The 16,840-nt window shown below is 35.9% G+C and overlaps 2 protein-coding genes across 2 annotated transcripts in view; both read left to right on the top strand.

Annotated features, from left to right (window-relative positions):
- Nucleotides 1-7,003, top strand: part of stt3a (STT3 oligosaccharyltransferase complex catalytic subunit A) — a 43,952-nt gene extending 36,949 nt beyond the window's left edge. Inside the window, exons 16-18 of the mRNA XM_051932135.1 lie at nucleotides 4,108-4,296; nucleotides 6,211-6,326; nucleotides 6,678-7,003. Coding sequence (XP_051788095.1) covers nucleotides 4,108-4,296; nucleotides 6,211-6,326; nucleotides 6,678-6,716 — 344 coding nt within the window. The 3' untranslated portion in view covers nucleotides 6,717-7,003. The remainder of the gene's footprint in view (nucleotides 1-4,107; nucleotides 4,297-6,210; nucleotides 6,327-6,677) is intronic.
- A 7,185-nt stretch (nucleotides 7,004-14,188) lies between these two features.
- fam118b (family with sequence similarity 118 member B) overlaps nucleotides 14,189-16,840 on the top strand; it is a 35,660-nt gene continuing 33,008 nt past the window's right edge. Inside the window, exon 1 of the mRNA XM_028810360.2 lies at nucleotides 14,189-14,370. The gene's annotated coding sequence lies outside the window, so the exon portion shown is untranslated. The remainder of the gene's footprint in view (nucleotides 14,371-16,840) is intronic.

The raw sequence follows: 16,840 nt of genomic DNA, 5'->3' as shown, positions 1-16,840 counted from the left end.
CTGGCATTGATGTCCGCGACGGGCAGGTTTTGCTTGTGGCGTTTGAGAGGCGCGTTGTTGCATGTCCAGTATTTGGGACGCGCTATTTTGGAGGTGTAATCGATACGCCTGTGCTGTGCGAAAAGTCCGTTTCAGTCTACGTCGTGCATTGTTTGTATCGAGACTTGTCCGTTTTTGTATGTCGGTCAGTTGAGCTTTCTGTTTTTGGAGCCTTGCTTGCTTGTTTTCTGGCAGTTCATATGCGCGTTGTAGACATCTGCGTTCATTTATGCTGTCTCTTCGTTCCCGTTTTTGTATGTCTGAGACGCGAGGTCTTTCGGTTTGAACTCGTGCCTGTTTCGATGCAGCACTTTGAGACGCGCGCTGTATGCGTCTACGTTCATTGTGTCTGTCCATTTGGGCACGTCTCTGTAACGGGGTTAGTTGAGCTTTGCGTTTTTGGAGCCGAGACATTTTTTCTCCCGGAGTTTCAGAAGCGCGTTGTATGCGCCGCCGTGTATTTTGTTGTTTCATGCGGGTTCGTGTGTTTGGTCCCGTTATCCGAGCCGAATCGTTTTGTACCCGTGAGCGTGTATTCATGACTTGTTTGTTCCTCAGCGTGCGAAATATGGATAAGTAATAAGGAGGATCGCACTCACTGTTAATATGGAGCCTTTTCTGCAGTTGAACGGTTAATAGTGCTTTATTGTAAGGAGATCCACCTATGCTGCATAGTGTGAAGGTGTTGAGATGACGTATGTTTAATATGGACGGTTCCTTTAGAAATGGGGCTTTGGGTGTCACTTCTTATTGATGTTAGTGTGTTTATGGGTCTGATTCGTCATTGTGAACGTTTCGTGTGCCATGTCTCGTCTCTAATGGGCTTGGCGTGGCGGTCACAGCTTCTTTTTTTTTGGTGCGTTAGGAGCTTGTTAAATCCTCCTCTTTGTGTGGGTCCCGTTTCGTGTGCAATGGGATTTGTGCGGCGCTGTGTGCTTTTCCGGCGTCTGAGGAGGAGGGGAAGATTGGTGGGGCGCGAGCGTCTTCTTTCTTTTTGTGTGCCAGGGGCTTGTTGAATCCTCCTCTTTGTGTGTGTCCCGTCCCTTGCTTGTACGGTGGGCGGGGTGGTTTTGGGTTCTTTTTTTTTGTGTGCCAGGGGCTTGTTGAATCGTCCTCTTTGTGTGTGTCCCGTCCGGTGCTTGTAGGGGGGGTGGGTGCTTGCAGGTGGGCGCGAGCGGCTTCTTTTTTTTTTGTGTGCTAGTTTCGTGTGCAATGGGTTTCGTGCGGCGCTGTGTGCGTAGCCTGCGTGTGACTCCTTTTTTCTGTGCGGACTCCTTTTTTCTGTGGTCGCGGCGCCTCATTTCTTTGACTCCTTTTTTCTGTGGTCGCAGCCGCCTCTCGCAGCGCCTCATTTCTTAGGGCGCCTGCGCAGTAAGTCTTTTTGCGGCTATGGCCCATGGCCGGATGTCCCTGCGTCCATCCGGTTTAGCATTCTCGGTTAGTAATATGGATAGGAAGAAATAATACCGGATATATATCATATATTGCCATTTAGCTAAAAAATATTGAGATATGATTTTTGGTCCATATTGCCCAGCCCTAGCTCCAACTAACTAAGACTTCTTTGACCAAATTCCTTCTTGCTATCACAATTAAAAGTAGGTTTTGACAATTCCATGAGCAGATTTCTTTTTAACACAGTGAACTGTGTAAACAGAAGTACCAAGTCTCTAAAGATTACCTTGTACCCTTTTGCAATTTTATTTTATGATGATGGTTTTTAAACTATTTGCACACATTTCCTTTACTTGTTACTGCTTGACTTCACTGCCTGCTTTTTTTACAGGGGATCTTGTACATTATATAGCTAAAAATGCAAGTTTGCCATATATTAGCCACAGCTGTACCTATTCAATATGATCTTAACTAGACAATTTTCTGCTTTACACAAACTGGTGTCTGAACAGTTAAAATTAAAAATGAATGAAAAAAATGAAAATTTGTGCAGTGTGGGCTCTTTAATTTCCTTAAGGTAAAGGAAGAGCCTTTCATACTCACTATTCACCCAAACTGGCATACAGTGGTGCAAGCAAAAGTGATGTACAGATCTCCTCATAATCTCATTTCCAAACACAAGGCATGCAAGGGTGTGTTGCTTTCCTCCCTGCAGTCTTGCAATGTCCTGCTCCCACTTCTGTACTATCACGTGGTTGTAATTACCACATGTATCTTCTTATGTAAAACTTGCTTTGGTAACTGTTTTATGTGAGAGAGAACTGTATTCTGACTTGAGCCATATTGGACTTGCACAAGGTCCATTGTGTTCCTTTGCTGTAGCTTTAAATAATTAGCCTGAGTTACTTGCAGAATAACATTGCTGCACATTACATTTAAAGCTTTATGCAGATTTGTATTTGCAGATATTGATGAACATTCATGGCTCCTTAACCAACTTTTCTTTATCCATTTTTTTCCCTCTTTTTTACTTTCTTGTATACAAAGTATAGGAAAAGTATTGTAATCGTCCAATGATTCTGATGAATCTCGACATTTTAGGCCTCCCTGAATTTCTTGTATACAAAGTTTAGGGAAGGTATTGGAATCCTACAAAAATTCCATTTCAAGATTTTGATGAATCTTGATGTTTTAGACCTGAGTCCAAAAATGCAATTTTTGGAATGATGTCTTTGTGTGTTTATGTAAACATGATAACTTGAGTCCATTTCACTTGGGTCAACCAAATTTTGCGTACAAGCATTAGGTAGAAAACATAGCCCAAAAGTTGATAGAAAACTATTTCCGTTAACAGGAAGTGGTACTTTACCTTTTATTCATGCAGCTGCAGAGTCCGATTTATTCAACTTTACTTTTATAATAATTGTTCAATATATTATTAATTTGATTTGATGTTGATGGTTCTTTAATGTACATAATGCAAAAATATAATCATTGTCTTGCGGTTTACTCCTCAAATATTCTATCTATCTATTCATCCCCATATCTAAGTAGACCACTCCCGATTTTTATACCACTAATTTGGTATCCAGAACGTGTTTTGCTATAAGGCATTTCATCCAATGTGCCTCTAGGAAAAACGGGAAAAAATGAATTTGAAAGTTGAACCCAGCAAGTGTTGCCTATGTAAACATTTGGATATAGGCCATTGAGCTGCCTCCTACTGTCTTTACCACAGTATACTTTGGCAGTGGCTGCATTTACCCACTAAACATCTGTTTAATCTTCAGTAAGGGCTCCAAAAAGGTGGCATAAAGTGAAAAGGTTTGTTTAAATTTCATAACCACATTTTTGTCCTATAAAGTAAGCCTTCCCTCCACACACACATGGTGCGGACACTGTTTCTGATCTCCTATCCTGAAGGTAGGATAATGTGTGGAAATGTTGCCATTAATGACTTTTAACAGTTTTCTTAATTAGTTAATTGGTAAATCAACTGTTTTATGAAGTAATCAAAGGCTGGTTGTTATATATAGGTCTGTAAGTATTTGGACACTGACACTATTTTCATAATTTTGTTTTTGTATATTCCTAATCCCCTTGGGATTAATAAAGTATCTATCCATCTATCTATCAACAGCTCATACGATATTTTTGGCAGTCCCCTTAAAATAAAGCTGAAAGTCTACACTTCACTTACTGATTGCTTTATTCCAAATCCATTATAGTAGCATACAGAGCCAAAATTATGAAAATTGTGTCACTGTTCAAATACCTGTACACCCAACTGTAGATATTGAAGAGTATTTGAGTGATACCTGGGGAAATTGGTAGAGGTTTCCTGATAGACTGGGAGTGCATTCTTTTTTTACCCATTTAAAATAATGGGAAAAAGTTTTTTGACATCTGATTTTTCATTTTGTGTCCCTTTTTCATGAACGGATTAGGTTCAGATAATGAGGGGTGAATGTATATGCTATATTAATGGGAATACGCAAAATGAAGTTCACAGTGCTTCAGGGGGCAATGTAAAGGGTGCCTCACTATAAGAGATTTTTTAAGCCCCTGTGACTACTGTATGCTTAGGAATGTAAGATGAGGTTCTGTTGTACCATATTTTCCCATGATTATTATTACATTTTCTTTATTATGTAAAATGTTTTGTCCCTTCAGATATTAACAAGTTCCTGTGGATGGTTCGCATTGGTGGTAGTACAGACACTGGGAGACACATTAAGGAGCATGATTACTACACATCAACAGGAGAGTTCCGTGTTGACAGAGAAGGCTCCCCAGTATTACTAAACTGCCTTATGTACAAGATGTGCTACTACCGGTTTGGGCAGGTTTATACAGAAGCCAGTAAGTAGAGCTGTTTTTTATATATATAATATATATTGCCTCTAAAGGAAAACCTTCTTTGCATGTGCACTATATAAAACCAACATAGTCATTTTTTGTAACAGTGAATAAATCACAAAGGAAACCTTCTGATTTCAAGTTCTGCTTTGTGTTCAGTCATTTCAAACATGATATTAAAACTCTTTTATTCAGTGTGTCTTTGTGCTGTTTTCTCTCCCTTGGTTTCAGCCCCTCAAATGCTAGCAATTGTATACATTAGTATTTAATATAGTTAAATAATGTAGTATATTTAGTGAAATGCTTCAGTATTTTTTTTTTTTTAACAGTAGTTCAGTGTCTTGCTTTCCTTATGGCCCAAACCACTACTGCACTAATCATAAGCATTTAGTGATCTTTTGTAAGTTGCTTTGGATAAAAGCAGCTGCCAAGCAAGTAAATGTAATTGTGTCTTATGGATAAAATTAATAATGTTACATGCATTTTCAGTGCTTTCAATCTTAGACGTGCAAAGAATATTTGTAAATAACTGATTTATTTTTTTCTACTGAAGCATGTCGCAAAAATGGTTTTGTTTATTTTACTTTTTATGTTGAAAAGATAATGCAGGCAGTTGCAGTAATTTAGAATGTTTATCAAAAGTGTAAGTGAGCAGAGTGCTGTAAACTACACACTTTGAAATTGGGAGCTGGGGGGCCTCATTTCATGCAGTTTCTTTTGACTCAGTCCTGAGGTATACAGTATGTATTGTTTATTCAGGTATTGGGCCGACTATCTAAAACAGATTTTCTTAACTGCCGATCTTGGAATGATAACATTTACTCATTCTTCATTGGTCCCTGTTTATGCATTCATTTTCATTGCATTACTGACTCATTACGTTCCACACCTTGGGTCATAGAAACTAACCATTAAGCGGAGCTACCAGACAGCAATCAAGATTTGCCTAGTGCATAAATCAGTAGCAAGAAATAAAAATAGGTTGTTTTATATTTGCAATGCATCGGTGGTAAATAAAAATACCAAATTCGTTAATGCACTAATGTTCTGTTTATAGATGGTGTGCAACAAGAGTATGTTAAATAAGCCAAGATTCATTTTTAGTTGCATTTTTGTATGGTTACAACAGTAGTTGTATCCATTAGTTACGTAATTTTTTTTTTAACTGAACATTCATTTTCATTCCTATTTAGCCTGGCACATTGGAAAATTTACTAAAGTGTTAACTATATTTTTGAAATATGTAAAGACAATTTACCATAAAATGAAAGGCTCTGCTTAAATAGGTAGATTCTTGTTTTCCCAGAGTCTAGTGTCCAGAGCGCAATACATTTATAGAAGTTCCAATACAATCTTTTGTAATGAGCTACTGGTAATTTTTGTGACTTCTTAGGCATATAAAATTATAGCCATTATTTTATATTAACGGACCTGTTCATTTTTTAATTGTACATATTGGGAACAGTGAGGAGAATTGTATATTATTATTCTTATACTACTTTTACTTTGTGGTGGGAGACAGGCATTTGAGACTCTTGAAGAACTTGTTTATTTCACTGGAAGACACAGAATCCAGCCATGATAAAAAGGGAAGTTGTACTTGCCCAGTTCAACACTTCCTTTCTGCATTTGAAATATTTTTCATGAAACATTTTGCATCTAGTTGTGTAACATTATGACAAAATGTCTTGTTGTCTAGGTTGTTGCTTATTATTAGACCAAGTGTAGACTGTTGGCTAAAATATAAATCGTATTAATTTCACACATCAAATGTTTAGTTTGCCAAATGTAACCTTACTATATCAAAACTTTTTTATTCAGCTTTTATTTGATTAGTAACTTTACTTTTTAAACATACATCTTTATTAGCAATATTAAACATGTAATGTGTTTCTGCTTACTTATTTTCTGTATCAGAGAGGCCACCAGGATATGACAGGGTTCGAAATGCTGAAATTGGAAACAAAGATTTTGAGCTGGATGTATTGGAAGAGGCCTACACCACAGAGCACTGGTTGGTTAGGATATACAAGGTAAAGTTAAACAGCAGAAAGACAGTGGATTTTTAATGGTTTGTGTGTGTGATATATAGATAGATAATAATAAATACACAACTAATTAAAATTATATTTATTTCTAAATGCCTGAAGGTGAGTAAAATATAAGTGATGTTACAAAGGAAGTTGCTAGTGTTTTAGTAATTTGAAAGTGTATTCCTCATCAAACTTTAAACCTAAATAGTTATATCTTGATTCACTATTATTTCATTACTGTTTCATTTGCTTTTCACTGTGTTAGATATAGGCAGTCATTAATATTTAGGTCTTTGTTTAAAGAAACACATTTTTCAGGTAAATAAAAGATTTATGAATTATTGTCTTTAGGTGAAAGATCTGGATAACCGTGGTCTGTCTCGAACGTAAAAGCTGACAGCTGATCAAATACATCATGCCCTCCTCACTTAGCACTGAAGCCTTCATCTGTGATACAGAAAAAAATCAACTTTTTTTATACTTTTTAATTGCAGAAAGAGATTTTTGTTTTTTGTTCTTTTATATGGAATTGTGTCAGGAACAAACAAGAGGGTAAAAATGTCCATTTTTGGTGTGAATGATTTGAATTCTGCAATCGGTGCCTATGACCAAATCAGCAGTTTTTGTGGGCTTTAAAGTTTTACAGTGGTCAAATAAATAAAAAGAGAAATGGGGAATATGTTGTGGTGTGTTTTTTTTTTTTTTTAAATATATATATTTTGATAAAGTTACCAATTTTCAAGTACATCAAGAATAAATAAAACAAGAGCAATGTTCACAGGATTTGTTTGAAGAAGTTGCTAGATGTACTAGACTTTTGAAGTTATTTTGGCTAATTCACATGTAATATACAACTCCTTTTGAAAAACCTTTGAATTGATTGAATAGAGTTTGATAATGTCAGGATCAATTGCTTGTTCATGTCACACATGTTCTTATGCTTTTTGTTAATCTGTGAGGACAGTAGGCACAATATGTTGCTAGTGCTGTTGCTTCTTGCATTGAGAAACCCAGATGATACTTTTGGCTCATCATCTTTCTGTGTTGAGTTTGTATACTTGTACCTTGTTTGTGTGCATTTTAAATGGATACTAAAATTATCCATTACTTCTGAAAGATATGTATGGCAGGATGAATGGTAATGATAAACTTTATTGACATTGGCTTGTGCCTGGGTTTATTATGTGGTAAAATTACTTCTTGCAATCCTAAAACGATTAAAACGGACGGCTAGACCTAACAGTTTAATCTACATATGTGTAGATGCATTATACACATGATTACTACAAGGTGTAGTTTTTTTTTTTTCTTTTTGAAAAACAACTTTGACAAGAACAGCCAACAAAGCCTGTCATTTCTATTAACCTAATTTATCTCCAGGATAATGGGTTGAATTTTAAATGTCCCTAAAGTTTCTACGACAGTATTTGTTAACTTATTCCATGTATTTACTGTATGGTTCTCTGCAATGAAAAGTTTTCAAATGTTTGTGTGAAATTTACCTTTAGCTGGTTTCCATGTGTGTCCATGTCTTCTTGAAAAATCAGTTTTAAAATAACAGTTAGGATCTACCATAATTGTTTGCTTCATAATTTTGGACACTTAAATCATATTAACTCTTCTCTGTATGCTTACACTGAAAAGCTTCAATACTTTAAATCTTTCATTATAGATTAAACCTCATAGTTTTACTTCTTCTATGTCTTTTCTTTTCTTTTTTTTTTTTTTTTAAATATGTAGATCAACAGCACACAATATTCCATGAGGCCTCACTAGGGCATTCTTTAACTTAACCATAACCTCTCGACTTCTGCTCCACATTGTGCTGTACAACCTAACATTCCATTAGCTTTATGTTGTCTGGATGTAGATAATAATGAGTCTACGACTACTCATAGACCCTTCTCATAAGGTGTACTTTAAAGTTTCAGTCCTCCCACTATGTATTAAATTCAGCAATTTTACTTTCAATGTGTAATGCTTTATATTTACTTCACACTCCTTTACACCTGCCACAAATTTTCCCTTGTATAAATTCTGTATGGGTCCATGGTAATGATTTGTTTGATTCTACACTATCTGCCATTCTACCTAGTTTTCATATAGGAGCACAATTTGATGCATTAAAAAAATTGTATTCTGTAGACAAAACAATTAAGATACACATATCTTTTGAACTTTGTTCTGACAAATTCCAGAGGTTGATGATAAAGGTTGTTGCTCTAGACTTGTTTGTACCAGACATCATTGCAAACTTTGTCCATGATTGCTTAGACTGCTGATGCAGTCAAAAGAATTGTTCTAATAAACAGAAGCCATAGATTAAGAGTCAAGAAAGTTTTAAATTGCCCACAAGGCCTGTAGACCTGATGTCAATCTGTAAAACACATTATGTTTAAGCTCCTTATGCCAAATGTTAACAGAGTCGTCTTTTGATTGTCCCCTTTGCAACTAGTTTGAGGTGGATGTAATAACTTGTGTGTCTCCACTTAATTTCAGTCCTAACACTGTAGTACTAGGGTGTTGTACCGTGTTAGCCATTATGAATGTAGTTTGAAGTCGATCAAAAGGACACCTTTTATTGGCTAACTAAAAAGATTACAGTATACAAGCTTTTGAGGCATCTCATCCTTGACAAAATCCCCAGTAGTTAACATTTTGTTTCAGTACCGAGCACTCATAGCTAATTAACATTAGTCAATTAAAAGGCCATAAAGTTTATGAATGAAATGAAACCATTTATACAATCTGGTTCACTGATTGCTACAGTATATTATCCCAGAATGGTTATTCATTATATAAGGAGAGAATAACTGCCCAAATGCCAGACATGTGCAGTTAGTCACTTTTACTTTCCTGGTATGGTGTCATTCCTTGTTAATCCCTCTTTGCACTTCTGTCCTCATTGGTACTGGTACTCTTGTGTTGACAACTTGAAAATCGAACATTTGTTTAAAAGTGATTCTGAAAATCTGGTCTGTTGTACAGCAGTAAATGTTTGTGCAATATATGCAAAGCTTGGAATATGAGAGCACCTGCCATTGTTGCCACGTTGTTCAGAAAAATCTGATGGTGCTTACACTTCAGGTAAGATGGACTGCTAGTGGTTATTGACATGCTTTCTTTATTCTAGTAAAATTACAAGTGAGTACTAAAAGTCGCATAGACTATGGTAAACGTTCAAGTACCCTTTTTCTGTTACTTATGTGGAAAAATGTATTCCCTTTACAATTATTAATTTAACAAAATATCTCTAAATATATAAGTAATACAAATGTATAATTCAGAGTTGGCTTTCATTTTATAAATTGATTCCTGAGCTTCCTCCATGCATATGACTGTATCATACAAATGCAACTGGCAGCAATTCTCTCTTCATACAGTATCTCGGAGAAATAAATTCCAATATCTTAAACTTGAGCCTAAAACAAATAGCTGTTGCCCAGTAACACTGAGGTATGCAGGGTTCTTTTTATAATAGATAAGAATTATTTACTTTTCAGCAGCATTACTTCTTTAAATGGAAAATGAGTTGGTGGGGGATAGGAGCTTTCTGTCTCCATGACTGTCTGTAAACCTTTTCTGCTTCATTTAGCAAATCTATAACAGTTGCATTTTAGCTGTTAACTATCATTGCCATGTGTTTACACTTCAGCAGGTTACCTGAGAAATATGGAATTGCTTAAATTATATATATAATATACAAACAATTCATAATAAACTAAAATTTCCAATTTAGCATTTCTGAAATGTATGATTGTAAATGTCACCTATTGGAAATTTATTTTCATTCATTTTTAGAGTGAAGTGCAGCTGTGATCTGTTATAGAAATGACAGGAAATTTTAGGTGTTTCATCTCAGTATATGAAAGAAGTTGTTCTGTCTGTTGACTAATTGGATGTAGCTGTCTTCAATTACCTTTTAGATATCCCAATCATTCAAGAATTGGCTCACATACAATTAGTAGCTAGTCACTTAATCATAGCTCTGATATTCTGAGAGAGAGTGCAGATATGATTATGTCAGTGCAGAAGATTTTCAGATATAATGATTAATTCCTCTAGCTCAGGTTAGCTTTTATTTTTGTATTTAAATGCAGTTAGGATATGTACTACAAACATGGCTAATCCTTAATGTGTACAGAGAAAATATTATATGCTCCTAGTTGACTTATAACCCTTTTATCTTTATGTAGATATTTTGTGATTAACTGGCACTTTGTCTATAGTTAGATTTCATCATGCTTTTGGTGATGCTAGAATAGTATTAGTCTCCCTTTAAACCTGAGAAATGCAGATTCAAGTAATGAACAGTAAGAAGTCGCATTAACTGCACAAGTCATTAACAGTTAAACATAGTATATACAAATACACTTGATCTAGGCATCTTGCCTTCTTCTAAACTCCCACCTTTTAACCTGTAAATCAGAACATTTATTCAGAAATGAGCCAAGACCCCGATGAAGTACATACTGCTAGGTCAGATAGTCTTTGATTGGATTTTCCTTAATGATTATGGGCCTCATATAGTTATTTTTCTAGGGTCTGATTATGTTGGAGTTGTACATTCACTGGCCACTTTATTAGGTACACCTTCCTAGTACCAGATTGGACACTGCTTCTTCAGAACTGCTGTAATTCTTCGTGGCATAGATTCAACAACGTGCGGAAACCATTCCTCAGGGATTTTGGTCCATATTGACATGATGACATCACACAGTTTCTGCAGGTTTGTTGGCTGCACATCAATGATGCGAATCTCCTGTTCCACCACATCCCAAAGTTGCTGTTTTGGAGGCCATTTGAGTACAGTGAACTCATGTTCAAGAAACCAGTTTGAGATGATTTGAGCTTTGTGATATGGTGTGTTATCCTGCTGGAAGTAGCCATCAGACGAATGATATACTGTGGTCATAAAGGGATGGACATGGTCAGCAACAATACTCAGGTAGGCTGTGGCATTTAAACGATGCTCAGTTGGTATTAAGGGGCCTGAAATGTGCCAAGAAGATATCCTCTCACACCACCACCAGCCTGAACCATTGATACAAGGCAGGATGTCAACAGTGACAAGAGCTACCCAAATTCTGTGTTTCATAGTGACTTCTTTCAGAATCTTGCATTCTGCTCTTGGGCTGAACTTTCTGGGGCCTGGACAAGACGGGAGTTGTTTGAAACCACCTCCACTTGTAGATGATCTTCTGAACAGTGGAATGGTTGATTTCCAGTTTTTTTTGGCTGTTTTTAAAACACTTCCTAGATCCACAGGCATCAATAATCTTCTTTGTGAAGGCCACAAAGGGCTCTTTTAATCTAGCAATGGTGATGTCTCGCACTTCAACAGTGAAGAGCAAACCAACCTTAATATCCAAGGCTTAAATAAAAAAGATTCAGACAAGACCCTATCTCTAATCTCTAATGATCTAATCATTTGCATCTGATTCTAATTTTAAGCAATTAAAGTGATATATGTAGGAGCATTTTTTTATTATACAATAAACTACAAAATATAAATGTGGCATGATGTTTGTTACATCACCTTTATCTATAAATACTGTTTAAATGAAGTTCAAATCTTGATGTGCCTATACAGTATATGGTAAAAACAAATTTATGGAGTGTACCTACTGTTTCATAAAGCTGTATATGTATGTACAGATGAAGCTAAAAATTATTTGAATGATCTCCTTTGAAGCTTAACACGGCTTTCTCAAGAAATACTATACTTTTAAACATATTTATCACTTGTCCACCACTATCAACAGTCCTTCATTTGTAGCAGAAGTAATTGTAATAGTTCATTAAAGGTAATACATTAAAAATGATCATTTTTTGAAATTACATTGATACAGTACAACTCATAAAAACATGTAGGATGAAGGTCCAGGTTCAGCATTCAATTGCATATATAGGACTTTCCCTTAGTTAATATATGGCATGGTACTGTGCAAGTAACAGTACAGTAAATTGTTTACATACACTGTTTTATTGAACATTGGGCAATACAAGTGAATTATACAGTGTCTCATCAAGTGTGAAGGTTTGTTATTAAACTAGCAACCTTGTGGTTTACCACCTACTAAGTCACACTACCAGTTTCTTTTAGGAGATATCTGGCTATTTACTTCTATCGTCTTCAAAACATTTTAACTTCGAATTTCTCTTTGTATACAGAAAGCTTCAGTGCATGCCCACCAACTGAGTTTGTGTCCACACGTCCTCCTAATCCTGTGATGTGACTCAACAGTTTGTCATGCTATTCTGCCTTTGGATAGGCTGTAGCCTGCCAAGGGACCCTGGCCCGGATTAAGTGGGTTAGAAAATGACATTACTGGGAATGTGTTTTTTCATTTAAGGAGCATTGCAAAACATAATTATGTTGTTTTTAGCCAAACAGATTGCAGTAATGCACTCCTAACTGGACTATCTAAGAAAAAGGTAAATTGGTTACAGTTCAGAATGCAGCATCAAGAATATAAACCAGTAAAAGAAAATCTGAGTACATCTCATCAGTCTTAGCATTGTTACTTGTGTCATTTGAAATTACAAATCTTGAATAATCTTGCTCCTTTTTCTAATTCAGAGTGCTTGCACCATTAGGTTCTAAGGTATAACCCAAGATCCTTGGTTTGCTTGTTATTACAAAAGCTAAGCATAAAAGAAATGGTGAGGAATTTGTTGTTAAGCACTGAAAACCTGGAATGCCTAACCACAAGAGATGCATCAGGCTAATAGAACAGAACATTTTTTTAAAAAAAGATACAAAAAACCCCCCAGTTTTTACAGTTGGCTTTTTCATAGCTGCTTTTTAGTGCCAGCTCTGACAGATTGTATATGTATTGCAATATCATATATGATATACATTTGCAATCATTATTAACTTTTACTATTCATTCACTGTTTTCTCTTGTTTTTCTGCTGTTGTGTTTTGCATCACCACCACCTGATCAAAGTATTCTGCAGCCTTCAGTAATATTGAATACTCTTAACTGTCAACAACATCCACTTATAAAACCAAGTATAAAAACAATAAGGAACTACAGTATTTAAGCACATTTTATGTTTGGTAGAATGCCCATTTGTGCGTAGGTGGGCATTGGGCCTTGAAACCCTTGGATTATTTTTTCCTCCAGCATCTCGCCAGCTGGAGTTTTTATTTTTCTATCTTCAACTGACCATAGTTTTAGATTTATTATTGCAATCATTAAGCACTTAAGAAAAACTAATTTAACAAATTAGCAAAATAGTCCAAACCCCGGGTCTGTGAAGTAAACCATGTCACAGTTCTCTACGTTTAAAAATGACAAATAGAGCTGAAGATTGCCATGTACTGTACAGTACATATAATACTTAAGGACACTGTACGGGTGAAAAGTACGTTGAATAGTAATTTAATTTTATGTTTTACATATTATAACATTACGCTGTAAATACCTACCCCTGTTTTTATACATGTCCTTTACGTTTAGCCAACCAAGAACTACTGGGTGCTAAAGAATCTTGTTTAGAACATTGGTCGAAGGTACTGTTTCTGTATCGATAGCCAGTTCAGTTGGACATTTAAAATAAAGCCAAATGTTGGAGCGCAAAGAGTTTATATACCAACGTTTGCAGTCAAGAACTTCACATACCGTATTAATATAACTGCTTTCTTATCTTGTCAATCGTCGATACTCACCCGCGGAAACTAAAACCAGCATAGAAGCATTAACCAATCTGAACGCATTGTGATGAGCATGCGTAATGTGTCTCTTGTAAGCTTCACCCAGTCGTTGTGGGCGGTCATTTATATTCCGCTTTTGTGGCTTCTTGGTGCTTATTGTTCCGATCGGCTACCCGTAGTTGCAGTACATGAGGCACCCGGTGTTAGTTAAAGCTGTAGTATGATAGTCTTTCTCCAGAAAGGCTTCATCATAGAGGGGAAGTAGAAGAGCTTTAGAGTCTCTGTGGAAATAAGCGTTGGCAAAGTCTCTGCTGCGTATTAGACAGTTACACACGACTTTTAAGGAGCATAGGCGTCGGGTTTTTCAGTAGGACTTAAGTGGTAAGTGAAAGCGACGGCGCAAGTTAGTTTTCTTACATGTACTTTTGAATAAGCAAATTTTAAAATGTGTGGTTGCCTAATATGCTTAAATAAAATTATTTCGCTTGTATTTATATTATCGAAACAGCTATTGCTGCCAATTTATTTCCGCCATGAATGTCGTGCTTTAGCATTTAAACTGAAAGTACAAGTTTTGTTGTTGTAAGTTGGCACTAAGTGATGAATTCCCTCCTGCTTCCTCAATACTGTACTCCGGTCGCAGGAACGGCACAGTAACTGAACTCCGGTCTTCCAAACTGTTGAACGTCGGAGACAGGCGTGAGAGTTTGGTTTAGGATAATTGGAAGCTGGACGAAATGTGTTATCTTTTCATTGCGAGTGAATGATGGTTCAGATATTATCAATGCAGTTTTCAAGGTGATTTACAAAAGTCGTTATTTGCCGGAGAAAAGTGTGTGTGTGTGTGTGATATATATAATAATCATCCATTTTAGAATGTCTGCTATTAAAATATTAAACGTTGGTAATGCTAATGTAGAACTTAGATGTAGAATAACTCAAAGTAGATAGTGGAGAAGAAAAAGTCATCTCTTCAAAATGTTTATCTTTCAAAAGGCACTGTTTTTTTAATTGTCTGAAAAAGGGCAGAGTTTTGCCCGAAGTCGGATTCTACTTGAAGGGACTCGTAATATCACGCCCATGGGCAATTTACTGACCTCATTTAACCTATGTATTTATACTATATATATTTATACTATATAACCTTTAGGACCTACTGTAGAACTGGATGAGGAACCAAGAATATAGTAACACTAGCACAGTGTTTACTCAGTAGAGATATTTATTTACAAGCTAAACCTGTTGGAATACTCTCTCTATGAACATTGAACCAAACTGGACAACATTCTAGTCCATAGCAGTAGACCAAATTTATACACCCACATTGACACGTCATGAAATGCACATTTTTGAGGATGTGAGAGGTAAATCCACACAGACATAATTAGAACATGGAAATGCCACACATACATCAAGTTTGTGCAGTATTTGCTCCCAGGATGCTGGAACATTGAGGAAGCAGTGCTAACCACTGCACTTGTGTGCTACCCTAATTTGAATTTTTGTTTCTGGGATTTTGTATACTTGAAGGGGCAGGAATGTCTGCATAAAATTGTAATGTCAATACAGACACTTTTTAAGCTGCTGTAGGACAGTTTAACCTTCAACTGTTTTGTGTTTATGAGCCATACAAGTATGTTGCCTGTCTGTCACATTTTTCTCAAGGTGATCTGATCTTTCTTGGTTTTGTTGATATGAAATATGTTGAGCTGTTGTGGGTGCCTGCAAAGGCATCATACAGATACTGAGCCTTTTCTATAATGTATATGATTCTTTTAAAGGTTTTTGAGTATAGAGATCAAAGTTCTGAATGTACTATCCTTTCACAAGACAGATTCATCGGTATATTCAAGTTTGCTCATATTGGCCTGATTTATAATTGTTAGTCAATCTAGCATGCATGACTGTGGGAGGAAACCAGAATACTTTGAGACCCCTTGCTCATACAGAGACTGGGCCAATGCTGACCAAGCTGTGAATTGAACCCAGAAATTTAGAACTTAGTAGCAGCAAGCCGAACTTTTTGCCAACGTATTGCCAGTTATAAGAGCACTTAATTATTACTTATTGAATCTATCTAGTGTAGATTTTAGTGGTTTTTTTTCTTATTTTAAGGAAACAGTGCCTGCATACTAGTTTAGGTTAACAATTAAAAAAATAATAAGGAATGTTTCAATTCTTATTGTATAAATTGATGACTGATTGTTTGATACATTTCTAATAAAATGGTTGGAACTATTTTTCCATATATGTTAAGTTCAGATACATTTTTAGTTAAAAAGATCACAGATAAGTTGAAAGTGTCGATAAAAAATTCTTTAGAAAGTCAGAAGGATCTATAATCCAATCTTATCTCAATTAAACCCAAGCAGTGTATGCTTTTTATTTCTAAGTTTAGTCAATCTTTATCATAAAAATAACCATCCATAGTCATCCCCTGTTAAGTATTGTAATATTTTTTGCAATGCCCCCATTTTTTTGTTCTCATCTACCTCTTAATGGCTATTGAGCAGTGTTGTAGTCATAAAACCTAAGAAAGCTTTGCTGGTTTAAGCTGACTTTTGTTGACAGAGCTGTCTGTTCCCCACCAAACCGGTGGTAACAAAGAGCAATAAATCAAACTGCAAAGTGTTCTCTTGTGCCAAGCTAGAATAGGCTGAGAGAGTTATTTATTTTAAAGTGACATACTGTGGTTACTTGGGGTTCCCACATAGAAAGAGACCTGGTTTGATCGCTGCAGGAGCTTGAATTTGTAATTTGCACATTTTAAATGCAGGCATTGATTTTTGACTGAAAAGATTGTACTTTAATATTGGGCACTTAAAAGACTTTATCAAATGCTGTTTAATAA

Source organism: Erpetoichthys calabaricus, chromosome 9 (genome assembly GCF_900747795.2).
Source record: "Erpetoichthys calabaricus chromosome 9, fErpCal1.3, whole genome shotgun sequence".
Taxonomy (NCBI): Eukaryota; Metazoa; Chordata; class Cladistia; order Polypteriformes; family Polypteridae; genus Erpetoichthys; species Erpetoichthys calabaricus.
This window is presented reverse-complemented; position numbering and strand designations above follow the sequence as displayed.